The 24962-nt window shown below is 46.6% G+C and overlaps 9 protein-coding genes across 9 annotated transcripts; 3 read left to right on the top strand and 6 right to left on the bottom strand.

Moving 5' to 3' along the window:
• The first annotated feature begins 164 nt into the window (after nucleotides 1-164).
• GGS25DRAFT_469941 (Yos1-like protein) lies at nucleotides 165-1053 on the top strand. The gene is made up of 4 exons (XM_049259194.1): nucleotides 165-322; nucleotides 397-456; nucleotides 522-629; nucleotides 734-1053. Exons 1-4 carry the CDS (start codon nucleotides 295-297, stop codon nucleotides 787-789), a joined length of 252 nt encoding a protein of 83 aa, XP_049121337.1. The 5' UTR covers nucleotides 165-294; the 3' UTR covers nucleotides 790-1053.
• Nucleotides 1048-4527, bottom strand: GGS25DRAFT_469940 (cysteine proteinase). Its single transcript, XM_049259193.1, has 3 exons — nucleotides 3715-4527; nucleotides 3636-3649; nucleotides 1048-3577 (listed from the first exon to the last, which is right to left on the bottom strand). The coding sequence occupies exons 1-3, from the start codon at nucleotides 3775-3777 to the stop codon at nucleotides 1501-1503; spliced, it is 2154 nt and encodes a 717-aa protein (XP_049121336.1). The 5' UTR covers nucleotides 3778-4527; the 3' UTR covers nucleotides 1048-1500.
• Nucleotides 4528-7953: 3426 nt separating this feature from the next.
• On the bottom strand, nucleotides 7954-10520 carry GGS25DRAFT_469932 (mitochondrial phosphate carrier protein). Its single transcript, XM_049259192.1, has 4 exons — nucleotides 9670-10520; nucleotides 8818-9606; nucleotides 8433-8764; nucleotides 7954-8381 (listed from the first exon to the last, which is right to left on the bottom strand). The coding sequence occupies exons 1-3, from the start codon at nucleotides 9964-9966 to the stop codon at nucleotides 8699-8701; spliced, it is 1152 nt and encodes a 383-aa protein (XP_049121335.1). The 5' UTR covers nucleotides 9967-10520; the 3' UTR covers nucleotides 7954-8381; nucleotides 8433-8698.
• Nucleotides 10521-10652: 132 nt separating this feature from the next.
• On the top strand, nucleotides 10653-11987 carry GGS25DRAFT_28964 (uncharacterized protein). Its single transcript, XM_049257547.1, has 3 exons — nucleotides 10653-10898; nucleotides 11025-11141; nucleotides 11280-11987. The coding sequence occupies exons 2-3, from the start codon at nucleotides 11049-11051 to the stop codon at nucleotides 11697-11699; spliced, it is 513 nt and encodes a 170-aa protein (XP_049121334.1). The 5' UTR covers nucleotides 10653-10898; nucleotides 11025-11048; the 3' UTR covers nucleotides 11700-11987.
• Nucleotides 11907-13343, bottom strand: GGS25DRAFT_29031 (uncharacterized protein). The gene is made up of 4 exons (XM_049257551.1): nucleotides 13309-13343; nucleotides 13083-13113; nucleotides 12820-12977; nucleotides 11907-12701 (listed from the first exon to the last, which is right to left on the bottom strand). Exons 3-4 carry the CDS (start codon nucleotides 12871-12873, stop codon nucleotides 12114-12116), a joined length of 642 nt encoding a protein of 213 aa, XP_049121333.1. The 5' UTR covers nucleotides 12874-12977; nucleotides 13083-13113; nucleotides 13309-13343; the 3' UTR covers nucleotides 11907-12113.
• A 692-nt stretch (nucleotides 13344-14035) lies between these two features.
• On the bottom strand, nucleotides 14036-14573 carry GGS25DRAFT_28867 (uncharacterized protein). Its single transcript, XM_049257539.1, has 2 exons — nucleotides 14440-14573; nucleotides 14036-14318 (listed from the first exon to the last, which is right to left on the bottom strand). The coding sequence occupies exons 1-2, from the start codon at nucleotides 14441-14443 to the stop codon at nucleotides 14092-14094; spliced, it is 231 nt and encodes a 76-aa protein (XP_049121332.1). The 5' UTR covers nucleotides 14444-14573; the 3' UTR covers nucleotides 14036-14091.
• GGS25DRAFT_28824 (uncharacterized protein) lies at nucleotides 14342-16291 on the bottom strand. The gene is made up of 4 exons (XM_049257533.1): nucleotides 16258-16291; nucleotides 15780-16141; nucleotides 15399-15699; nucleotides 14342-15329 (listed from the first exon to the last, which is right to left on the bottom strand). The coding sequence occupies exons 2-4, from the start codon at nucleotides 15982-15984 to the stop codon at nucleotides 14705-14707; spliced, it is 1131 nt and encodes a 376-aa protein (XP_049121331.1). The 5' UTR covers nucleotides 15985-16141; nucleotides 16258-16291; the 3' UTR covers nucleotides 14342-14704.
• Nucleotides 16292-21224: 4933 nt separating this feature from the next.
• Nucleotides 21225-22051, top strand: GGS25DRAFT_469912 (uncharacterized protein; the record flags this gene model as incomplete). The annotated part of the gene is made up of 5 exons (XM_049259191.1): nucleotides 21225-21372; nucleotides 21421-21558; nucleotides 21630-21696; nucleotides 21739-21826; nucleotides 21955-22051. Coding segments are annotated over 5 exons (456 nt in total), but the record flags the coding sequence as incomplete, so codon positions are not given.
• Nucleotides 22052-22495: 444 nt separating this feature from the next.
• On the bottom strand, nucleotides 22496-24922 carry GGS25DRAFT_469910 (F-actin capping protein, beta subunit). Its single transcript, XM_049259190.1, has 3 exons — nucleotides 24616-24922; nucleotides 24043-24437; nucleotides 22496-23541 (listed from the first exon to the last, which is right to left on the bottom strand). The coding sequence occupies exons 1-3, from the start codon at nucleotides 24645-24647 to the stop codon at nucleotides 23150-23152; spliced, it is 819 nt and encodes a 272-aa protein (XP_049121329.1). The 5' UTR covers nucleotides 24648-24922; the 3' UTR covers nucleotides 22496-23149.
• Between the last annotated feature and the right edge of the window lie 40 nt (nucleotides 24923-24962).

The following is a 24962-nucleotide window of genomic DNA, read 5'->3' as shown; positions in this document are numbered from 1 at the left end:
TCTACTACATATATGTAACTATTAACTACCTAGGTACCTAGTACTGTTAGGTTAGGTAAGTAGTAGGTACCTAGGTACGCTGTGTATTGTACTATTAACTCCAGATGTCAATCCAAGTTAAACTTGGAACATGGCTAATGCGTGTCCTGCACCGCCACACTTTTCACATGTACCTATCATGCTACATTACAATTACTACAGTACATCTGCATAACACTCAACTACCTATCCTATCCTCAACTTCCTCAAACCACTTCCTCCCTTTCCCATGCTGTTTAACCCCAGCTTGCCAAAATGCTACTCCTCGGAAACCTTCTCTACGGTAATTACTCGCCCAGCTCCATCCACCTCCCAATTTACGATACTTACAACTAACGCGATCAAATTAATTACCAGTCTCAATCCTCCTCGTGAACGCCATCGCAATCCTCTCCGAAGACCGTTTCCTCGCACGCAGTATGCGCCAACCCTCACATCCCGCCTCATACGCACACTAACCTGTTCATTTCCCCTTTCACTAGTAAACCTATCCGCCTCGTACGATCCCGCCTTCGGCGCCGGCCCCGATTCTCAAAGTGTCAAGGCCAAGGTGATCAACCTAATCGCTAGCGTGCGAACGCTGATGAGGAGTGCGTGTTCAAACCCTCCCCCCACTCACCCCCTTTTTTTTTTTGCGCGCAAGGAGCTTGAGCGTATGAGATTTAATATCGGCCAACTAACGAGAAACCAACAGTTCCGTTGATCGCGATTAATACTTTAATAATAATCTACGAGCTGGTCTTGGGGTAAAAATGGGAAGTCATGGCCAGGGAGGAAAGAGAAGAAGCACGATGACGATTTAAGAAATTTGCATTCAGTTAAACCGGGCGTTTAGGTGTACACATATTACATACATATGCACTCTAGTTTCGATCTTGGGGGGGCATGGTCAAAATGGAGATAGGCAGACTACTAGGTAGCGATACAGTTATTTGCAAGAACTGAATAATGCCACTATACTACTAGTAGTACATCAACCATTATATTAATATCACTAAAACGCAATGCTGGCACATTTGCATTCACCTCGTAGGTGGTAATTAAAAGCAGTTACATAAGCTTCTCGTCTGCTTTCCCATCTATATGGAGAAGACGCGACATGCTACAGCTACTTGCCTACTAGGCAGGTAAGTAGGTAGGCTGGGAGGTAGGCACCTAACTATGTAGGTAGCTAAGCCATACACACAGTCTCCTGACGATATGTGGCAAAATCTGATTCTCGTGATGCTACACGGAATCAGAGATAGTTACTGCAAAGCGATCGCCCCTCTACAGAGTATCCAAATCCGAATATCAGCTTTGACCCTTGTCCTCCAGAAATGCTCAAAATCCGGCATGTTTCTTTTGGTTGCTCCTAGAACTCCATATAATGCCAGACCCGTCACACTTTCCTAGTGTTATATAGGGGTCAATCATCACCATACAAAGAACTCCTAACTCCGCCTGATGAGTAACACTTCCTCATTGGAGGGCGGCCTGACTCTTCTTTCGCCCAAGACTGAAGCTAAAGCTCTTCTTGAGCCTGATGTGTGGCTCTGGCCTGACCTGGCTATGTGTCGCACTCTCGCCGTTCTGCCCATTATGTCCATTATGCCCACCATGTCCAGCACCATGCCCATTCTCCGATACCTCGGAGCTATCCCGCTTCGCCTTTTCCTTATTCAAGAACCCAAAGCTCTTCCTGGACATGGTCTTACTGCCTCTGATTGGCCTCTGAAGAGAAGGTACACTATCATCCTCTTCCTGTCGTTGGGCATCTTCTTCTTCTGCCATCTTTTTACTCGCCTCGAGGGCCTTTCTTAATTCGTCTTGTTCAACCCTGCGAGCTTCTCGCAGCCGCGCATCGGCCTCCTTGCGCTGCTTTTCTTTTGCCTTAAGCTCTTCCTTCTCTGCCAACTTGCGAGCCTTTTCCTGGGCCTTGGCTTCTTTCTTCCCTCGGCTCCTTTCCTCTTTTGATTTTGATTCCTCCCTAACCGTATTTGTTCTTGGTGGCAATGGGGGGACCGGTGGTATTGTTCCGTCAAGTTGAGGTAGCAATACTGGTGAGTGGATCGCTGGGCTGATAGTTATATCGGGCGCCGTGATAGCATGATTCAGCTTTAATCCCTCGGGCTCCTCTGCTGGTCGGGTAGGTTGAGTTAATTGTCTTGATAGCCCAGGAACATGGCCATTTGGTTGCCCATCTTCTTGGGCAACGCCGGCCTTTTCACTAGCTATCCTAACTTCTTCAAGGCCCTCCGCTTCCTGTTCCGCTCGCACTTTCTCGATGGTCGTCTCTTGGTAGAATAACACATAGGCGCAAGCCATGCCCGGTTTATCCCCAAAGAAATTCCGAACATAATGCTTATCCACCGGTTCGACCATCTCATCGTCGAACAAGAGCCAGCCTCTGTCCTCTGTCTTGATGACTGAAACATAATGGCCATGGTACGCGTTGCCCCCAATGTGGACGACGACAGCATAGAGTTCGTATAATCGATCCGGGTCTTGGGCATCCTCTGTCGTATTGAACATCCTTAACTGATACGGGTACACCACACGATGAAATAGTTTCTGTAGGCGACTGTAGTCTTCAGTATACTTGAACCTTTTCAAATGTAACGCCAAGACCTTGGGTAGTCGTTTGATCTTCATGCGCTTCTCAGCTTCTTGTAGTCCTCCGCAATGATCGCAATGAAATTTGTTTCTCTCACAAAGCATCTCTTCGGCTGAAAACTTTTGTAAACAGGCTGTGACTGAAGTATGCTCTTCCAAGTCGATCGATAAATCTAAGAATGTCTCGTCGCGCTGGGATGCCGTCTCGCATGTGAGGCACTTCGTTTCTGATGTTAACACGCCTTCAAAAATATTATGAACCCAGCCTGTTCCAGGAGAATTTGTGCCGTTCGCTCTTGTCCTGGCAACTGCTCCTAGGGCAGCTATGAGTGATTCTTCAACCCCATCTTCATTGCGAGCTACTTCTTGGTCCAACAACCGTTTCGCAGTACTCTCGACATTTGAAATAATATCGTTCAAGACAAGCCCATAGAACTCATGAGCATCCTGGTGCATAGAATTTCGGAACATCTCGTTGTCGCGCTTGAATATCTCCAGGAAACGCTGTGGACTGAGAACTCCTGTACGAACGGTACTGTCGACCAGGGCCATAAATATATCTCTTAGGCCTGTAAACGTACACTCGTCCATTCCGTAGGTCTCGTTGCTCTCCTGAGCCAACTCCAATATGGGGCCTTTTAGCATTGCTTGCTTTTTCTTGTATTCAGGCGTGTCAGGTTTGTCCTCTGGCCGAACCTGCGGAGGCTGTCCCGAGTTGATCTGCTTTCTTCTCTCCATCGCCTCCGCCGTGGTGATTCCCTTTTTATTCCCATTTGCGCCTCCGTGTGCAGAGCCATTCACAGCAGCAGCAGCTCTGATTTGGACGTTAACCCTCGGCCGACTACCGTTAGGTGTGTCTGATGGTGATAATGGTGGAAATTTGAGTACCTGTTCTCGGAACGGAACGGTATAGTATAGGGCCTGGACGATCGAATTGCAGTAACTATATGGCTGTTAGGATAATATAGTACAGATTGGGTGAGAAGGAAGTCAGTCTTTACCATGTATTACCAAACTACGCCATTGAAGTTAGCACTTTTTCTTATAGTCAAAGTGAAGGCATTCGCGAATAATACTTACATTCTCCATGCCGAAAAACTTATCGCTTCCATCGGGCCGCAATGTACCAGCAGTCTGAAGCATTCTTTCTAACGGGGTAACCTCCGGCGCAGCCTCCTCTTTCTTCTTTTGCACGTCTTTGCCCACCGAACCCGAAGCCGCCTACTGCTGTGTCAGCAAGCTCGAGTAATTTCTATGCTTGTAGCTTTTTGTAGCTTTGAGAACCTCGGATACAATCTACGCTATACGTGTATCTACCGTGGTCTTGGGCTAGGATCCAACAACTTACAGCACCGCCCGTCTTCCACTTGGTAAGAAAACTCGCCATTGTGAAGTAGGCAATCGAATATTAAAGATTACGGGAGTTCGGACGAGGCAAGCCAGCGTCGAGGCGCGGCGCAAGGTTAGGAAGAAAGGGCCGGATCGATGGCGACAGTCATTCGAGAATATATTATTCGGTATAAGAGTTCGGTATAATATGCCGAAGTGGGCGTAGGTATTAGATATATGTGATATATGATGTATGATGTACGGTTTACGTCTTATAGACTTTTGATATTTCTAGGGTTCAATTAAATCAAAAGTATCTTAGTATCTGGTCCTCTCGAGTTCTAAATCTGTCGTGCTTGTCAATTAATTGGACTTTCTTTGGTGAAGACGGGCGGATCGGAAGTTGGCGCAAAGTGGGAAGGCAGTTGATGAGATAGGAAATGAAATGGATTGGTTGAGGAGGGTTAAGAGACCTCGGAGAGTTAAGAGAGTTAGAAATAAGAGAGCGCTGGAGTAAGCGCAAATAGGTGGTAGTTAGTAAAATCGTGTATCGCTAAGAAAAAAGGGAAACAGGGAAAAAGGGAAAATGATCCGAAAAGAAGAATAGAAAGAAGAAGCGAGTCTTGTTCTTGTTCAAATTCAAGTTCAAGGGAAGGATTCAATCGGTCGGGGGAGACGCATTAGAAGGAGCCGGAAGTATGACCGGGTGCACATGTGGTTCAATGTTGAATGTTCAAAAAGATGTAGATTTCTAGATTCTTACTGTAGCAGTCCAGTCTGCAGTGCTGAACAATTAATGTTGCAGAATGCACACTGCACACTGCACACTGCACAGCGCCTCGATTTAGAGTCCTGAGAACCCTGGAGATTCTAAAAGATGGGGTAAATCGTCCGCTAACACTAACTAGTTACTAGCCTGTTAGCCTTTCTGCCTCTCGGACCAACACCCAGCTTTCAGTTCACATAAGTGCAAGGTTTGTATGTATGTATTGTATTGTACCCTTCGTACTGCATGTACCTACCTAGTACCTATTACATTACCTACAGCACTTCTCCGCATGCCGAGGAAACATTCAATGTTGTAAAACAAACTCAAGTCAGGATCGACTTGTAATTACTAATTAATATTCTTTCAAGCTTTATTAAGCGCGCTGTGTAACTGGTTGTAACTGATTTTGACTTTACATGTACATAACTATATGTAACACTCAATCATGCAATCTTCAATCTTCAATCTTTATTAATCTTCATCTGTCCAAACTTGAACTTTCAATATTCGTCTAATCTCTAGATTCATCTAAAGTTGCAGCCCTGAACTTGCTTTCTGCATATACATCAAATCTACATGTATGTAGGGTGCATGGTCCCAACCCAAGCCTTCAAGCCTCATTTTTACTCCCAAATCTTACCTTGCACGTTTCTTACCTCCACTAATGACATACCTTAATCCTAATGTAGGTATTGTACCTAGCAGGTATGTAGGTCCCAGGCTGCTAAGGGCTACAGGCTACAGCAGGTTAAGCCAGTCATCTTCTCGGTCCCAGTCCATAAACGGCAATTTATCCATCCATCATGGAGAATCATGGAGATTTGTTAACCATCGGTGATTTACACTGATTTACATACAACTTACAACGTTATAAATGCAAGCAGATCATCTGCAACTATTTCTAGAGATCATTTATGGGACAATCGGAACTTCCCACTCTCCCCACCATGACCTCAAAGGTTGATATCTCCAGGGCTACATACTTCGTACAATACATTGTATGTATGTAGTATCAAGTTGATCAACACAGCAGCACTCCAACAAGACTCCCTGTCACCTTCTGCTCCTTACATACGTTGCAGTTAATAGCAAGCAGTTGAGATCGTTGGGAGTGGGGGCACTGGGGATCACACTAACCTACATACATACCTACCACTAATACACTACACTATGGAATCAGGGACAGTATTATATTATACATGTATAGTATTTCACTCGGTGTCTCACTAGCTCCACTTCCCACGCTCCCAAGCAAGCCAAGCGCAAATTGTCGTTTGTGGTTCGACCATTCGAGAGCTTCCAGGCTTGAAGAGGCAGGTGATTAACCACGACACTACAGGGACAGCTGGTCCCAATGCTACGGATACCATAGTCTTATTGTTCATACATACTTACATAGCACAGTACCCAATACCGCCATCCCCCCGTCTTTTAAAGGATTCCCGACGACGACCTCAAAATTGTGAGACAAAACACTACTCTGACCATTGGCGCCTTGGTATCACTCACTAGGTACCTAGGTACTTTTGCTCGTGGTCGATAGGATTGATGGCGAAGTGCTGCAGACGGGAACACGCGTCCCGTATTAACCGCAATCATATCTCGCTCCTCTCCGCAAGACATCAATTCCTTGTTCACTTGAGAATAAGACAGACTAGGACCCTTTTAGTTATGGAGTTTTGTGGGGTTGCTAGTAGCCAACGACGGTGGTGAATAGAGCGTAGTCTATCTACAAGAATGGGATAGTTGATATTTGCCAGGGCTAATACCAAGGACTATCACTTTCGCTATGTACTATCCTGGCTAATGCTTCTGCAGGCGGACTCGAACAAGCAGCCAGCCCCCGAAGTGACTGCTGTGCTCGGCCGAAATCCCTTCTCAATCGCGAACAAAGAAACCCGCAAATCAGGGAGGCCCTCGGTAAAACCCCCCTTCATACCGAAATGACGATTAAACGTACAATACCTAGAACCTACATATGTAACCTAGGTATGTCCTGGCGCGGCGATGCTCGCCAGCTGCCGTGCTCGTTCCGCAATACATATATAATATATGTATTAGGTATTACCGCAATATGTCTAGGTGCCTACATATGTAGGTAGGTACCGGAAATCGGAATAGGCATCGGGATTGAGCCTACCTACATATACCAGTGTAGCAGGTGAACGTGAAAAAGCCACATCTTGATTAAGCCACCTATGAAAGTCCCGCCTCCACTGCACATGGCTTTTTATCTTTTGTCCTGTGTGCTACACACCCTTGGCTGAATGCTCACTCAGGCGATCTACAACGCAGACAAGAACCGAGAAAGCGCCGCCATGCATTCGAACACAGCCAACGAGCAAACTTGTCACGAAAGACGTGCAGCAACTAAGGGTGTGCAGCTTTGTGGAAAACGCGCGATGACGGAATGCAGAGTTGTGGCGTAACCCCCTCGTGGGAGCCCGCCTTACCGCCATCAACCTTGGCCCATGTGGCAGGCCTGCCAAGGGACGGGCTGTAGGTTGAAAAGCACTGTAAAAAGGCGTTTTCTAGAAGGTTGGTGATACGACGTCGCAGACTACGACGAACCCATGGTGCGTGCTACCTAAAAAGGGCTGAAAGCAACCCTGAAATCGGAGTGCTTTTTAGGGGACCGCCAGGCCGAATCGACCCGAACGAAGCTGAATACTTATGTGGTATTGTACATATACGCCGTACCTACCCCGCAAACCGATGGTTATTCACTACAAGTTGCATACCAATAGTTACTTAAATAGGTACGTATGTATGATTTAACAGTACTACAGTAGGTACCCCTATTTTGGCATGAGATTTCGCTGGTAGTTAATACCAACTGGGTAAATATCATATGATTCTTACTTGGCCTTTTCCTCCTTATTCTAAATCCAACTTAATTAGCCAAGCTCACCTACATATTATTATTGCCTTACATACGAATTTTTTTCAATCCCTCGAAACGTAGGTAGGGTTCTAATGCGGAGATACCCAAGCCTTATCTCCATATTTCTTCACGTAGGGGATGAGGGGGAAAATATCTCATACAGACATATGGCTGTTAATACCTGCCCAGATACGTATAGGTAGATACGTACGCACATAATAGTAGTTACATAGGTACATACATAGACGTCTACCTGGGTCCTAGATACCCCGGCAGGGATATGGGATATAGTGTAGTCGTACGTATGTATAAAATGGACGATCGCTCATCGGCCGTATTCGTAAACAGAGAAATGCGTATGAAGCTAGAATGTTAACATTCATGATCTTCTTACATATATCCACTCTGAAGTGGACTTGATCCTCGTCTTTATTTAGACGCCTACATACCTCTCCGCTCAACTACATACCTACTCTTACTCCCAGGCTATTGGGGTCCTGGAAGACGTAATCTAGTGTATAGAGAGAGACCTTGGGTACCTACCGATCAATCTCCAGATTCTCCACTGCCACTATATACGATGACAAGGTTTATATAATATACGCATTTGACTCACAGAGTAGTAGCACTACCTACTATCTACTATGCAACTCTTGAACTGCAGCGGGCATCACATCTTCGTTGGAGAACCCCCAAAAATAAGAAACGGCTTGTGTTAACGAAAAGTTACCAGAGAAGAAAGCTGCCTAACCCGGAACCGTATAGGTAAGCAGATGGCTTTACATCACGACGGCATCATGGTGACAGACATTACAGCATTAGAATCGCAATGTGGCAGTGGGGAGAGTTGCTTCAGATATCACAGTTGAATATATACGTTGGGCAGCCGTCACGAAACGTCCGCAACCCGAACTCGACCTTAGTCTGCCAAACCACCTACCTAGGCATGTTACCTATTCCGACTAACACCAATCAAAAATCTGCCAGAACTCACAGTAAAGGGGGCCAAGCATCTTTGTTCGTCAGTAAATATTACAGGCACATGTTTGTTACCGAATACTCATTGCCCCTCCTTCAGAGCCTTATTTCTTCTCAGGGGGTGCGGCTCCTCCTGTCGTAGGGAAGCCCATGAACATCTTGAAGTAGTCCTAGGATATTGTTAACATCTTCATGTCAGCATAATCAAATAAGGGATACTCACATAAATCATCCACTGGAGACCGGTGAGAGTGCCAATCATGACGATACGGACAGGTAGACCGTTCCACAGACCCATGAAGCCTATATCCTTGTAATTCCGGGCGACGGCGGCACCGAAGCCTTCGCCGGCTTTGCGGTTGGCATTGAGCTTGCTGACGAGCACATCAGCCGGATGAGAGACGATGGCGCAAAGGATACCGGCCAAGTATCCACCGGAAAAGGAGACAGCGGTCTGTGCGCCCTTGCCGTAGTCGCTCTTCTGACCGGGTAGGCTTTCGTAGATTTTCTCCACAATGGTTTCAAAGGAGGCAAATTTCATCATTGTGTACGGGATCTGACGACCCCATAGGGGATACAGACCCTTGTATAAGCCGCCGGCGCCCTCAGCCGCCATGATCTTGCTGATGCCATCGAAAGTGCCCTTGTAGGGTGAGGGAATAGTGGTTTGCATGCGGACTTTGACGGCCTCGAAGGGGCAAAGCGCAAGATCGGCGAGGAACTCGGCGGAGGCAGAGGCTCCAAGGTAAAGGAACGTCTTGTACTTGTACGAATTCTCGGGTCCCGCGAGATCCGAGTATTGCTTCTTGAAATATTCGTACCAACCGTATTTAAAGGCGCCCTGCGCCGAGTACCCAAAGAGGGTGGGGCTCCAACCCGTGAAGATACCCCGGACACCCTCTGATCGAAAAATCAAGCCCCAGGCCTGGAAGTTTCCCTTGTACAGCTTCGAGTCCACTTGTCGACGACACTTGACAAGATCCAGGGGAGTCACAGCAGTGTGCGTCAAGCCCTATATCGTTGGTGTCAAAAAGAACAGTTTCTGACGTCAGCGACACCAATGCGATTCACTTACACACGCGAGAAGACCACCAAAAGTGGCAGCAGCGTAGAACGTAGGGGTATAAAGCTCCATCTGAGGCTTAGCTGATTGGCTGGCTTTGTTAAACTCCTGCTGGGCCTCAGAGCTCAGCTTCTGAGCTTTATTCTTTGCATCGTCAACCACTGAGTAGGCGACAAAGAGTTCCGGGCGGGCTTGAAGCGGGGTGGCCTTGGTCGCGACTGGACTGGTTCGAGCCCGTGGACTTATCGACGATGAGCCGAAGGACTGATGGAGGACATGTTGGTTAGGGAATAGTCCGAGGTAGGACATCTTGGCTGTCTAGTCCTGTGAGTGAACGTAGAGTTCATTGGTTAGTATACTTCTGCTATCATCAATAATAAATAAAGCCTGTCATGAAGTCCAACTCTTCACAATTGATATTCTCAAGTGTCGTTCACAAGGTTATTGAATAGAACACGATGAATTGTGCTATCGGTGACATAAACGGAGACGTACTGTTTCGTCTACTATACAGTACAGTATAATATAGACCCAAGGTCAAGGTCTTGAGATCGGTCGCAATTATTATATTATACTATCGTAGTGATCGCAACACTGCAATGGACAAGCTCAGTGTGCCAATGCGAATAAACAAGGTGGTCACTAATCTACGTAGGGTAGGAAGAGGTTCTGAAGTTTCTTGGAGGCTCAAAGGAAAGGAACATTTGGAATTCCAAGGCAGCAGGATTCAGATAGGAAAGCAGGAGCCCTGGAAGAGTGGAAGAGTGGAAGAGTGGAAGGTGGGCTTAAGGAAGCTCCGGAGATAAACACCCCCCCACGCCTTTTCCCCGTCCAATCCAAGCTCATCCTTCTTTTCTAAAGTCATAAACCCAACCAAATTGAACCAATAAGTGGGCCAGTAATGGGAATGAGATAACCAAGATCTACTGTATGTACCTACTGCATGCAAAGTATATGTAAGAGTCACCTCACATGAGCAAGAAAAAAACTCTATATGCCGATGGAAACAGTTGATGGTACTACATGTAGGTACTAGTTACATGGTACCTATGTATTATCACCCATGATAAGTTACATAGTGTATATGTAGTATGTGAATTGAAGGAAATAGCTACCGAGAATACAACATTGAAATGAACGCTTCGTTTTCTATAACACAGTAACAGTTAGTACCTACCTCTAGCATTGGAGTCACAATGGAGTGAGCTCACTTAGAAGGTTAGAGTACTATGTAGCACCTAGTAAGTAATGCCCCACCCTAAACCCAGATTGTCGTCATCCAAGGCTCCACCACCGAGATCTAAGCTTTTGCAAATTCCAAACTCGACAACAATCAGCCAAAGCTAACACAGCCAATAACTCACCAGGTTCAATAATCGCGAAAAGCTGCCATGGCTTCAACGGTCAAGACTTCTGCACATGTAGGGCCCTCTACTTTAGGAGGCCAGCCTTTCGTTTCCAAGTGGTCTTCACGATATCGAGGAGTAAGAGCAGAACCCACCCCACCGCCGCCACTACTATAATCACTATAGTCACCATATAGCATAGCATATCTTTATATATAGGTACCTACACATCAACACCTCTCGCAGCTTAACTAACCCATCGACCCCTCTCAACAGGCAACAGTCCAAGACCTCGAGCCCCCCTCAGCCCTCTCCCTCAACCCAACAGACCCCATCTCACTCGCCCTCATCTCCGCCTTCGAGCGCGACTACACGCACCTAACGGTCGTAGACTCGACGACCCGCGCGCTGCTGGGCTACATCGCGATCCCCGTGCTGCAGGCGCAGCTCGACGCCGGCAAAGTGAAACCCGAGGAGCCCATCTCCAAGGCCATGGCCCGCTTCGAGCGGAAAGGCCGCACCTACAAGGTCATCAGCATGGCCACGCCGCTCGAGGAGCTCGAGGAGTTCTTCGAGGGCGGCGGCGTCGGCCAGAAGCAGGAGTTCGCTGTTGTGACTGATGAGGATCGGAGGTTTGTCCTCGGTGTTGCCACGCGGAATGATCTCGAGGAGTTTGTTAAGAGGCGGCCGGCATGATATGATCTATGTGCTTGAGATCCGAGACGATAAATAACGTGCACGGGTCGGCATGATACTGAGCGGGTTGCTATTTATACAGTATACGGGCATCTAATGGAGAACGGCGCTATAGAAGGACTTTGATATTGATGTCACGGGTGTTTTTTACAAGTTCGGGGGTTTCAACACCTTACCTACTACATACTTACTTACATAGGAGCCTTGTTCAACAGAAAGTGAGGACATGGACCTTAAATCGCGAGATGTGTTTATTATACCTAATATCCCTGAGACCCGAGCCGATTGACGTTGATGTGTATATATATTTATAGATATCAGCTTCCCCTTCTATTCAGGCTACTGACCCCTTAACTGAATAATAAAACCGAAAGATTAGTCCCGGAGCATACCACGCCTACCTAGCTACCCCCACTAAGCATCGTCGCCGATATAATCATACACCATCTTGAAATTCACAAACTGCTCCCCCTTCGCGACCACAATATTCCTCGTATACCTCCTCTCGCCCCCCACGCTCTGGAACCCCCAGACCTGGACCGCCGTCCACCCCCCAGCAGCATCCAGGTTAACCACATGGTTCACGATCAGCGTCTCGCCCGCCGGGCCCTTCTGCTCACCGTCACCCTCGAGCCAATCCAGCGCCGCGAACTCGTCCTCGACCCAGCCCTCCGTCTTGGCCTCCCCGGCCACCCACGCCTTCAGCTCGGCGACGCCGAGGAACCGGCTGCGCCCCTTGACGTGCCCGAACAGCCAGTCGCTGTGCTCGCGGAACTCGTAGTCCAGACACCGGTTCTCCGTCGTGCCCTTGACGCCGGCCGTCGCGACTTGCTCGATGTCGATGCGGGGGACGGGGTCGGCGCTGGTGCTGGGGGGCGCGGGGGGCCCGAGGTACTGCTTCACGTGCAGGGTGACGGTGGCGGCGCCGATGGCCTTGCGCACGAACCAGCTGACGCCTTGGAGGGTGAGCGCGGGGTCGAGGCTGTCGGAGAGGGCTTTGTTCTGTTGTGGCGGGGTGTTTAGCTGCCTGGTGTAACTCGGAGATGAAGCCGAAGAGAGGAGGAGTGGTGTGTGATGAAGATTAACGCTGGTGATAGATAGTGTTGGTGGCTTGGCTTACTAGAACCCACTTCCCGTTCAGATCCCCAACTGTCTTGGATGCCGGGGCCGCCATGACGCTTGTTGTCTCGCCCGTGTATGATAAGCTTGGTAGCTAGCAGGTGTATAGTAAGTGCAGTACTATGTATGTAGGTTGGTTGGTTAGGAATATATATGTAGCTATAAATACATATAGCTATGCAGTCAGCCGTATGTAGGGAGGGAGAGCTTTCACAGAAACAGCGGTGGAATCAAAAGAAGGAGGGGTGGGTAGTGAAGACCAACAGCCAGAAAGCAAGGGACTTCGTAGTATTATCTATAGTGCATGTGTATCATCAGCACATGCGCAATTAATCAGACCAGACACCTCAACAATAGTAGGTAAGTAGGTACACATATTACCTACATAGCAAACCCCCCTTCTCAGCCTCCTGTGACGAAGCTAGCTAGCGAATCAAGCCTCGGGGGCTTATGGTATCGTCGATCAAATCATATGCTTTTACTTACATACATTCATACAATAATCAACAGTACAATACATCCCCGACCCGAGGTATGACGCAGCCAAGGTAGCAATCTGGCGATGAAAAAGGGAAGAATTAAACAACTTTTAGCATATGTAGATACATCAATAGTGCTGTACTTCGTAGTACCTCACTATTAAACGTAACGTCAAATAGGCGGGATAGCTGCCCAGTGGCCTACAGTGCAATACCTTAATATTGCGGGGTTATGTTACAGACAAGGTGATAAAAGGTGAAGAAGTCAACTGGACCGAACTGGTAGGCCCCTTGTCCGTTGTTACCAACTCGTGACCTAAATAAAATACATAACTCCTCGTTATGTACATATAACTACCACACAGTTTACCAATAACTTCAATTAATGTTACCATTTAGTAGAATGTAGCTTCATGCGTGACATACATACTAGCATTCATCACATCTCACTTTCTTCTATAACACAACACCCATGTATTTATTTGCTACCTAGTTACCCAGTGTTTAAACGTTTAAACGACATCTAGAACCAACAACCTACCTATGTAGGTATGCACAAATGGATCCTGATAAAATCATCCGCCTCCAATCTATGTATAGATTTGAACTCCAGTGCTCTTCCTACATAGTTATGTACCTAGTAGTTCTTGAGTCCAGGTACAGTATCTACCTATCTACATAGTAGTACTGGGTATGGCATCAATGATAAAATTTACAGAGATCATCGTAGCCAAGAAGGATCAACTCGGAGTTTAATTTTACTAGGAAAGTCTAGGATATCACCACAACGCCGTTTACCATCTTACTTCCCCGGAGGCCCGTTCACATTCCCGTTTCTTAGCCTTCATGTGATGTAACAGGGGATCTTGCAGTGGTAACAAGCAACTCGAAGCGTAATGAATAGTACGCGTAACTACCTGCACGTTGGAACGTTGCAACTTATGTATATCGCCTCCAGAGTCTAGTATTTTTAAAAAAACAGAAAAAATTGATAGCACTAATGATATTAGGAATTGTCTTTCTATCGTGTTCTTATTAAAATGATTAGGTCCCAGGCACCGAACAAAGGCTTCCTAGACACCCGCAATTTTGTACATGAGTGCGTCTGGACGAAAGGGTAAAAAAAAAGGGGGATATCCTACTCATACAATGTCACCGCCTACTGCTGATACTCCGGAATTTTTCTAAAGACGATAGCCCACCATCGCCTGCGGTCCAAATCCATCATCGACCCGTTATCATGGAGTCATCGCTGGCAACCAGTACTTCCCTCCTAGGCTTGGAATCATGCGAAGTTGCCGTCACCCTTGGGTTGCTTTATACATACTAAGTACTCGCCCCTGACACTCAACGCCTTGGGGCATATTGTTTTTTTTTTTCGCGACGCGAACAACCGCCACGTCCAGATCAAGGCCACCACTTCATCTTTTTGTAGCTCTCAATCACCTCCTCGACTAGCTCCTTGGTGATAACTGGCTTTTGGTATTGAAACCCAAGTACCGTCTCAAGTCGCCCGCCATCCATGCTGAGGTCCGTATCCTTCAACAACTCCTTTTCCATAAACGGAGTTAACGGGCCCGGTCTCGTTATTCCAGCGTCGGCGAGGAGGTCTGCCCAAGGCCCAAGAACATCATCATTCACATCGTCCACAACGGTGTCCATGTTGAGCCGAGCGAGGTTACTCAGTAATTGGCCTTGAAATCCCGTTTCGATCCCAAACACCTCCCCGATGATGTCAGCAACTATGCCTTGAGTAGTCGCACCCTTATCCACGATATTAAATATCGGCGTCTTGCCCATTTCCTTCTCATCCCATTTGGCCTTGCCCGCGTCATACCAAACGGCAACATCCCACAGAGCCCGTGTAACATCATCAATGTGGGCTGTGTTTGTGCGTAAGTCTTTGGTCCATAAGAACTTCAGCTCTTCACCGAGCGCTTGATAGACACGCGCCATGCATAATGCCGTTGCCACCCACTGAGACGCATACGGACCATACACATGGGGTAGGCGCACGATAACGAGATTCAAACTGTATAAAGAGACGTGTGTCGTTAGAAATCATTAGTCACTCAAGACGAAATTGACAGTCATAACTTACCCTTCAATCTTGGCTAGCTCCTCTTCTGCCTGGAGCTTGAAGACGGCTATCTTGCTCCAAGGCTTGAGTTTATCGCTTTCTTTGCTCGGCGACGAGGTTGGCTTATATACCATGCCTGTGCTCAACTCCACGAAGCACTTCACTTTCCGTTTCGCTGCTTCGTTGCCAACTGCTAATGACAGGCCGAGAGATCGCACTTTATATACTTCATCCTCCTGAGAATATCTCGTCTCGCCGCCACAGTTGAAAACATAATCCCATTCTTTTCCGTCAGTTCGGTCGAATATTCGCGCTAGCGCTTCTACAACAAGAGACTACAGTTAGCAACACTCACAACTCAAGAGGGTTAAATAAAGATGAAGTCGAAAAAGAAAGTCGTACGCTCTTTACTCGCATCCGCCTGCATAAATCTATCCGCAGAGCATGCTGTTTCGAACTCTGGCGGTAGCCAGGCCAATTGCGGTAATACTTTGTCTACAAGGCGAATCTCAGATGCGAGGTCGCTCTCGTGTATGTATCGGGCTAGGAAACGACCGATATAGCCCAGCCCACCGATGATGAGTACCGACGGCTTTTCTGTAGCCATCGTGTGTGTAGCTGTAACCCGATAAGTTACGAAGAATTAGGGAACTATGGTAGAAGACGACAATAAAGGACTCGAGGCGCAAGCACAGGCGCGGGGCACGACGTCCGAGGGGTCGGGGTAGCGATCGCGAGAAGATATGGCGATAGACAAGGCTATTGTTGGTTATATTCCCGTCTGGGAGACTTGGACTCAAGAGCTGAGCTGGAACAAGCTACAGAGCACCGACGCGAAGGTTATGTACTAAAGACCCAAGGGAATGCCTGTATTGTCTATGGTGGAGCAAGGGGGGGGCATCCGTCCGGCCCCGTAGAAGATTGTGTCAGCTGCCCGAAGCTAGTAATATTGGTTCATTTCGTTGTCTAGGGGGGGAGGGCGGATCCAGTCCAAGCGAGGAGGCCCAGCCCTATATAGACGGGACAAGAGCTAATACGTTGTTACGTTAGGGCTCGAAAATAAATCAGATATTATGTACCAAGACTCTTCCAATACTTTAATGTCTAGTGCAACCCCAGGTGAGAAGGGGGGGGGATGAGAGATAATAGAGAGTGTGCGTGAAAGAGAGAGAATAATAACCCAATGTGCCGTGTGTGTATGTGCAATGTGACGCAGGGGAGGCTTGGGTTTATTACATATGTACCGTATGTACGGATGGGACGTCTGGAACGTATGGAACGTATGGGGTGTTATGGATGTATGGATGCGTGGATGCTTGGGCGTACGTGGAAGCGTGGAAGCGTAGAAGTGTAGAAGTATGGAAGTAGACGGGCATGAATTATCTGCAAAGAACATTGAGTGAAGGAGTTCTATGTAGGTGCTAGTGGGGAAAAGCAAGAGAATATGTAACCTGCTGTAGATCAGTACGTATGGAGAGGCCGCCACCGCTGGTAGTCCAGAAGGAGTCCCAGCAAGAGGAGCCCAGGAGGAGCCCAGCAAGAAAAGCCAGCAGGCTTCTCAGGCTTTTCTGGCTTTCCTGGCTTTTCTGGCTTTCTGGTGGGCAAGATAGACAAGAACGGGTATGGTCGATGGAGCGTCAGGAGAAGATGTGGAGACCCAGCGGCTTGCTCCTTGTGGTTCATTCATGCAGCCAGTGATTGCGGTAACCGCTAAAAGAGCACTTGGCTGCCAACCCCTGTCTACGCCAGATGGATCGCCGGGGGCCCGGGCTTGGGTTAGGAGTACCAGTTGGACTATCCGACTATGATGAGATAGGTAGCCCTGAAGGACTTTTTACATAGTACTGCTGGTCATAGACTCATAGACCATAGGTCCATAGTACTATGTAAAGTCACTTTTGTTATTATTAACATACTGACATATAGGTGTAGAATGTAGGGGGCAAGGAGGTAAGCACTGAGCAACTTTGTAACTAAGCGGCAGTGCACAGGACAGTACAGTCGGGACAACCTTCCCTTCTTTACCTCCTTACCTCCTTACTGACGACGACGATGATGATAAAGGCAACGTGAAGCACTCTAAATCGAAATACAATACGCACATACCTATGCACATTGCAGTGATTGCACATACCTACCTAACTATACAGCCACTGCCTCGTAACGTACGTACTAGGTAGTAGCGTACATTTATAGTAACAATGCGATGTAACTTGAAGGGTGTCAAAATGACAATGTTGATATTTCAATGTTATTAATCGATGAGACGGGACGGTACTACCTTAGTAGGTACTACTAGTAGTAGGTGTAAGGCAGTCAGTCTGGTCTCAGACTATTGTGAATTTGTGATAACATTGATCGAACATTTTGATTTGATTGATTGTGGTATGCGGGATGTGTGCGAGATGCGAAGAAAAGGAAAGAAGAAGAAGATTGAAGGGAAAAGACCACATTGACCCAGTTGCCCAGTTGCCAGTTGCCAGTGGCCAGTTCCTTAGTACAAAGTACCTACCCACATGCATTCAAGAACTTGAAGCACTTGCAACTTGAACCAAGAGAGTCAAGACTTCCCAGAATAAAGATACATTCAATCATCAATGATTACTAGGTATTGAATGATAATTATCTTACTAACCTATGTACATACTTAATAGTATGTACCTACCATCCGGGAAGGAAACATGCAGTATTATGAAGAAACAATTTGAAGTTGCAATTTCATTCAGAACCCTGTTATGGTTTAGATCCTTGTCAGATTTTCCAAACTGCTTTTAAACTTCCACTTTTCATTTTTCGAAGAAGGAATCAAAGGAAGCGAAAAAAAAAAAGATAAACCCTTCTTCTCTTCTTCTTCCCCCAAAATAAAATCAAAGACTACGACGTAAAACACTCTATTTACTTGAAACACATAAATACTCACTTCTACATTAAAGATGCATCCGGTAATCATACGTACATACATCACACATAATACCTACATACTACCTACATACTACCTACATACTACCTACATGAGGACCAAGGTATGTAGATAAGATGTTGTATTGTACAATACACCGTTGACCTGTGTCAAATTGGCAATCCTCACTTCCACACGCCGTACGTACTACTAGCAGTACCTACATACATATATGGATTCTCGATGCTAAACGTTTTCGGTGGCGACACGGCTGTTGATTGGGTTCCATTTCTATGGACGATATCCCGATAGGCAGGTACGCTATGCATCAACGTTGCGGATAGCTTCGTCAGTATTATGATGAGCATGGTCGGTACCTGTGTAGGTATATTCAACTCCGAGGTAGGTAATATCTCACTCGAGTCACTCCGTCTTGCCCGTCAGCCTGGTACTATGTATGTACTGTATGCATTGTACACTTCCAGTCCTCATATTCCGAACAACACCTAGATGTGGATGTCCAGATTCTCTAATTTAACGGTTGGGATTTATAGCGCCTCCCTCCAGCTGGCTCTTTTTTTCTTTTTTTTTTTCTGTCCACTCCTACAGTTACCATGTTTTCATGAGGGAAGTTCCCGAATCCTCGGATGTTCTTCGTATGCTCGTTATTTATTTATTGGTCATACATAGTTAGTAGTATCATCTCAAACGTCCCCAGACCGTCGTGATCGTCTGTATCAGATATCCGCTCCAAGACCCTGCTCGTCAAACCCACCGCATTTTAGATAAAGTACCATCGAGACCCACGCAACCCACGCAACCCACGATGCCCTTCCTAGGCACACAGTAGTATCGCCTTTATCCCACCCTCTTACATATGTAGCGGCATAGTACTATGTAGTAGCAAAGCAGTCCCTTTTGTTTATTCGTTCATTCGTTCGCTCACTAAAATAATAATACGTCTCGTTTGGTCCATGTATTACTGACCCATGGCACAGAGGGCACATGATGACACCACTTTCTCAGGGCTCATAAGCACTACAGGCTAGTCTGAACATTCCATATTCGTTCTAGCAGACTGGCAGAGTACCGAAACCGTTCTGTCGTGTAAGGTAGGTAGTTAGGGCTCATCTTAATGTCCCAAACGTCGTCCATATTTGTTGTGCTGATTTAGTGTAGGTAGGTAGTTACTATGTAGGTATGGATTATGTATCCATTGCCACCCAAGAAATTCTCCTGACTACTACATACCTACACATTGACTGCTACATATAACTATAACTATTATATGTATGTATTGTACAATACAATACACAGTAGGCAGCTAGGTAGGTATGGAACTAGTCTCCAAACTCATATTCAGAGTACAGGGATATATACTATATCAACGCCGTTGGTACCAAGTTCGATCTCGCCCGTGCTTTGTTATGTACATGCTTCATATATCATGGAGGTAACAATTTCTAAGGATGATATTACTGGTCCGGACTCAGATACACATTGTGCGCCCTTTGGACAAGGGAAAACCCCCTATTGCTAAGCCGTCCCAGGATCCTCAACTCCAGCATCCTGGGTACAAGGATGGGCGGGGGACATCTTCTAGAAATATTCCATGCAGCGCACATCATTTTCGGTGTCGTCAACCACCAACCTTGTTTGCTTCTCGTTTCATCGAGGCAGGCTGTATCTCAGACCACCACAGTGATGACCATTGACCACAGTGACGGACCACACAGGCTATTTCAGACCTACATATCCTATACCTAACTTACCTAGTTGTCAAGTAGTATCGGTAGCACCGGTATGCAAGGTGAAGCAGGCAAGACGGGTACCTACAATTTCCGACACGCAAGGCAGAAGTCAATCTGTCCTTCCACTTCCACCGGCTACAGTCCCCGGCTATGTAGACAGACAAAAAAAGAAAAAAGGCAGATAAAGTGATCTCGCTTTGAGTTTCTTTACATACATACTACTGTATTACTACATAGTAGGTAGGTATCTTCCAACAGCCGTTCCATCACAGCACGACGCTTCGACACGTAGGTACATAACTAAAGGAGGATCGAAGAAAACCCACGGCGGAGTATGTTGGCTTGGACCCGAATTGGATACCTGCGCGATCTTATGTGACGGCTCGTCCGTATCGTGAAATTACCCATCCTACGGGACGGAACGAGATCTTTTTAACTAGCTCTCATGATGGTACCTACATACATACAAAGCACTGCTGCACTAGATATCATCGATGATGGCCTCCGGGTGCATTTTTCGGTTACCGCTAACTAGTGGCTCTATCACAATGCGGGTTTTTTTTTATTTGGGGTTCTTTTCTCTTTCTCTTTTTTTTTCAATTCTGCAACAACCCGAAAGTCTAGATCTAAAGCTATAGTCCTTGTTTCTTATTACGTTACTTGCTCACTACCTACATACTAGGTAAGGTAAGGTAGGTACCTAACCTAATTACCAAGCCATTACCAGGTATAACCAGGTATAACCAGGTAAACAAACCCCCCCCCCCCTTCCCCTTCTTTTTTGCAAAAAAAAAAAAAAAAAAAAAAAAAAAAAAAAAAACATTGGCTTATTCCTTGGAAAGGATTTCCTCCATTAATGCTCCGCTTGGGTTTTCTTGTTTGGGAATTAAAAACGACGGTAGCACTTTTAGTTATAGTTATAGTTATATAGAAAGAGGGAGATTTCCAGCGATCTAACTTTACCTAGATACATGGTGTAGTGTAGATGATGTCCTTCTAGAAATAGAGGATCATCGATCAAAAAGTAGGGGTGTAGGGATGTGTGGAGATCATCTCCAGCCGTATTCTGGATGTTTCCTACAGTTACAGTATACAGTACCTCTTGAGGAGGGGAGGGGAGAGAGGGGTGGTAGGTAAGGGGGGAGGGAGGGCAATTCGCACGAAATTTGTACACACATGCATTTTTTTCGATGCAAGAAACGTGGTAATGTTCCATTGCATCCTGTCGACCTCCTAAGTAGGAAGAGAAAAATATATGAAAAAGTACATCAAACTCAAACGCCCCTATTGCGCCTCTCCTCCTCCTCTTCTTCTTCCCCTCCCCCCTTTTTTTTTCTCGTTCCTTGTAGGGCCTCGAAAATCTATAATACGTGACAATCGACTGATAGGTTAGCCAGGTTGAGTATATCCAGGCCATTCAGTGGTTCCATATCGTTGTATATCCCACCCTATCTAGTAAAACTATTATCCTATCATCAATACCAATATCCCACAAACTCGTGGACACGACAGTCGGCCTTGAAACAAGCAGGTAAACAAGAACCGGGAAAAGGCAGAAAGAGAAAAGAGAACAGAAGCAAAAAAAAAAAAAAAAATTCAGAGGTGATCGGCCATGCTTCCCCCCTTTAATCCCTACTAAGGTTGTGTATATTCCACACCACATCTACACGTATACATACTCCTACACACATGGCACGCACTATCCAAATAGCGCACACCGAATCTTTTTTTTTTTTTCTACATTTCCTCCTTTTTTTTTTGTTTTGTTTGTCCAATGCTACCTATCTACCCACCCACTTGTGTGTGCTCTTGCAGTCGGAACCAGCATCCGGTTGTAAAAAGGGGAAAGGAGGAAAAAAAAGTAGTTGATTGAGCCTCGAATTTTCGGCTTCATATCTTATAAGATTAAATACCTAAATAGACATAGATAAAAGATATTTAAAAGTAAAAAATAAAAACCCCCCCCTCCCCAAGACAGAGTCCCTCGCGACTTAACCCCATAGCTACAGATTCCGGCACGTCACCTCATGTTTACTATTAGTGCCAGCAGGTGTTCTTTATTAGGCTATGCCCCCCCCCCCCCCCCCCCCCCCCCCCCCCTCCCCTCCCCATATAGCGGCCCCCATCATCGCCAAAAGGACCCGTTCGCTGTTATAGCCAAGTCATTGGAGCTGCTGTCTCGTATCGCCTCCAAATGCTTGGAAAGGTTCTCAATATATAGGGTATATTTATGTATATATATATTAGATACGCTGATTCTCATGTGCTACTGCGATGAGGTTTTCAAAGGCTTGCTTTCTTTCCCCCTTCCCAAATACCTACCTATTCAGGAGTAGATGCACATCATCCACCGTTCCCATCTCTCTCTCTCTCTCTCCATACTCATCGTAGCTAGGTATACGGCCGGTAAAAGCATTAGATTTAAAGTCCCGTGATATAAGGTCTTCCATTGCCCCATCACCTCAGCTCAAGGGGGCATATTAGGGGTTTGGGGTTTAAAGGAATAGGAAGGGGGTGAGGCATATTACATAGGTCTATGTAGGTAACTATTCTGGTATTATCATATTGAACACCTACCTTAGAGACTAGACAAATAAGCAGGTCGACAATTATATCACGCCCTCCCGTTCCCAAAGTTCAAAGTCTCACACGAAAATGTCTTAATGAACTTCTCAAGTCCCAACTTCCAAAGTATAGAGAACAAAAGCCCACATGGCCTCCCGTCTACCTAAGTCTAAGATACTGTATGTCACCTAGTATATGTAAAACTCCATCACACGCGTAGGTAATATTCTCATCTCCCTTGTTTTCCCATACACCCACCAACCATACCAAGCTAATACCTAATTACTAGGTAAGTACTAGGTAGGTCTGTAGTCGCTACCAAAGGTCTTAGACATAATTCCCGAGACCCTTTTTCTGAGACTTGTCATCATTTCCGATCTGTTGCTGCTGTGCGACTTTTCCCTCATCGCTATCATACTCATTCTCATTTTCATATGTTCTCATCAGCATCTTGCACTTCTCGTCATGGTTACGGCCAGACCAAAACATATCTAGCTTTATTTCCTATTCGTCACATCCCCCAGCGCCGTGCGTACGGTGGTATTTTAGAATAACTATCACCGTAGCATACTTCCAATAATTTCCTTTTGTGTCTCCTTGTCTCTTGCGCCCTCGCTCAAGCTTCCCACGCTCCTCATGTCGCCAACTACGTCCTTGGCTTTGCCAAAGTAAACCTCCTGGAGTAGATTCCGCATCTTGAGTTCCATGTCCTCAACAAGTCTACCGATGTTTGCAATTTGCTGCTCGTCACTCTCAGCGGGTAGCTCAATTTCGATCTGACGCGTCATATTGCCGGAGAGGTCCATATCCCCCAGGCTATTCGAATTCGTAGATAGTGACAGAATAACGGTGGAGGTGAGGTTGTACTGGGTGAATCGGGCCCGGTCAATAGCTTCGAAAACATGGATCGAATCCCAAGTACCTTCGCTTGCGCTTCCCGGTTTGGCTTCTGATGCGGGTATATGTTAGCCGCGGAGATCTCGTATACATCGTAAACGTGGGAGTTAATATATCGCCGACCCCCTCATGTTTCTCGCACTCCCGACTGTCCGTAAGCACTATCATGAAGTCTCAGATGCAAGATCTGTACCCTCCGATCTCAGCCCAGCCATGTATTCCCATTTTTTTCAACACATCAGATCTCAGACCCAATGTCTCATTCCAGAATGAGATGGGGCGCTGGGAGAGCTGAAATCCCGGGAATGGCATAGTGTCCGCTCTGATCAGCAGCCTTCCGAAGCGCCACCACGTCGAAGGATTTCTCTCGTAAGCTATAGCATCTGTAGTAATGGGCCAGCAAGCGGTGACCTATATCCGCCTTTCCAGCTCGCCACAAATCAAATAAAGGCCCATCATCTAATATCATGTAGTGCCATACAACATGAACCAGAGCTCAAGGGGGAAACCCCCAGTTTATAGGGCTATGAATAAAAACCAAAATAAAACTTACCCTTTTTCAAAAGCACAACGCCTGCGAAGCCGTCATCGAGGTTCCAGAAATAAACGCTGCTGACACCACCCTCGTAGTAGAGGTCGCGGTAGACGTCGAAGGCCTCATTGGCGCGGACTTCCATGCGGCGGACCTTCTCGGAGGGGAGACTGGCGGCAGAGGCAGCGCCGCCGTCTAGAGGGGGGTCGAACTCGTTGCTCCAGGGGGAACGGTAGCTGTCGCCATCACGGTTGTAGTCGCAGAGGAGGTAGTCGCGCCCCGACTGCGGGCAGCGTCGCACGGCGAGCGGCTGGTCTACGGAACTGAGCAAGTCCTCAGTCAGCTCTGGTGCCAGCTGAATCAGGGAGCCTAGGTGCGCTGTCGTATGCTTCGGGTTCAGGCGGCGGAGGAGATCCCTGTTTTGGGGAGTTAGGTTAGTTACTTGGTACTTGGGTAGCTAGGTAGATAATAAAGTAGATGGATAGGTAGATAGGCCGAGGCCCCTTTAAATAAGCATGACGTGTTTGTGTTGTGTCTCCAAGTAGGTAGGAAGAGACGTGTAGTTGTTAGATAGCAAAGGTAACGAGCACATACAGAGCTGAGTCGAAGGGGTCGGGGGATGCCATCGTGGCCGACGGAGATGGCACAGTTACTATGGTCTTTTCTTCGGGTTTGTTGACGGAAGATGATATGATTCTAGTAATATGCTAGACAGCCTAGGTGTGAGTTCGATTGTGATTGTGGTGATCGTTGTTATCGTGGTTGTTGTGGTTGTATTTGGTGTTGAGACGGAGAACCTTTGACCTTGAAATGTGTTGGAGGGGAACATTTAGGACATTTAGGTACAATGAGATGTAGTTTCAGTCTGATGGGCCAGTGATGGTGGGGGTTGAAATATGGGGCTACATGTTACTGTAAGTTATAACTACGACGTAGTAGAT

The sequence above is a fragment of the Hypoxylon fragiforme genome (genome assembly GCF_022984875.1).
Source record: "Hypoxylon fragiforme strain CBS 206.31 chromosome Unknown GGS25scaffold_1, whole genome shotgun sequence".
NCBI lineage: Eukaryota > Fungi > Ascomycota > Sordariomycetes > Xylariales > Hypoxylaceae > Hypoxylon > Hypoxylon fragiforme.
The sequence above is the reverse complement of the archived record's forward strand: the minus strand, read 5'-3'. Positions and strand labels throughout refer to the sequence as shown.

Coding starts and splice junctions, on each gene's coding strand:
- GGS25DRAFT_469940 (XM_049259193.1), bottom strand. CDS start 3,777: ATGCTTCAGACTGCTGGTACATTGCGGCCCGATGGAAGCGATAAGTTT.
- GGS25DRAFT_28964 (XM_049257547.1), top strand. CDS start 11,049: ATGGCTTCAACGGTCAAGACTTCTGCACATGTAGGGCCCTCTACTTTA. Junction 11,142..11,279: donor GGTCTTCACGATATCGAGGA/GTAAGAGCAGAA, acceptor CCCTCTCAACAG/GCAACAGTCCAAGACCTCGA.
- GGS25DRAFT_469941 (XM_049259194.1), top strand. CDS start 295: ATGCTACTCCTCGGAAACCTTCTCTACG. Junction 323..396: donor CCTCGGAAACCTTCTCTACG/GTAATTACTCGC, acceptor ATTAATTACCAG/TCTCAATCCTCCTCGTGAAC. Junction 457..521: donor AGACCGTTTCCTCGCACGCA/GTATGCGCCAAC, acceptor CCCTTTCACTAG/TAAACCTATCCGCCTCGTAC.
- GGS25DRAFT_469910 (XM_049259190.1), bottom strand. CDS start 24,647: ATGGCATCCCCCGACCCCTTCGACTCAGCTCT. Junction 24,438..24,615: donor GACCCCTTCGACTCAGCTCT/GTATGTGCTCGT, acceptor TCCCCAAAACAG/GGATCTCCTCCGCCGCCTGA. Junction 23,542..24,042: donor CGTTGTGCTTTTGAAAAAGG/GTAAGTTTTATT, acceptor TACCCGCATCAG/AAGCCAAACCGGGAAGCGCA.
- GGS25DRAFT_29031 (XM_049257551.1), bottom strand. CDS start 12,873: ATGGCGGCCCCGGCATCCAAGACAGTTGGGGATCTGAACGGGAAGTGG. Junction 12,702..12,819: donor TGAACGGGAAGTGGGTTCTA/GTAAGCCAAGCC, acceptor CCGCCACAACAG/AACAAAGCCCTCTCCGACAG.
- GGS25DRAFT_28824 (XM_049257533.1), bottom strand. CDS start 15,984: ATGGCTACAGAAAAGCCGTCGGTACTCATCATCGGTGGGCTGGGCTAT. Junction 15,700..15,779: donor GGCGGATGCGAGTAAAGAGC/GTACGACTTTCT, acceptor CTCTTGTTGTAG/AAGCGCTAGCGCGAATATTC. Junction 15,330..15,398: donor GAGCTAGCCAAGATTGAAGG/GTAAGTTATGAC, acceptor CTCTTTATACAG/TTTGAATCTCGTTATCGTGC.
- GGS25DRAFT_469932 (XM_049259192.1), bottom strand. CDS start 9,966: ATGTCCTACCTCGGACTATTCCCTAACCAACATGTCCTCCATCAGTCC. Junction 9,607..9,669: donor TTGGTGGTCTTCTCGCGTGT/GTAAGTGAATCG, acceptor CCAACGATATAG/GGCTTGACGCACACTGCTGT. Junction 8,765..8,817: donor GTCTCCAGTGGATGATTTAT/GTGAGTATCCCT, acceptor ACAATATCCTAG/GACTACTTCAAGATGTTCAT.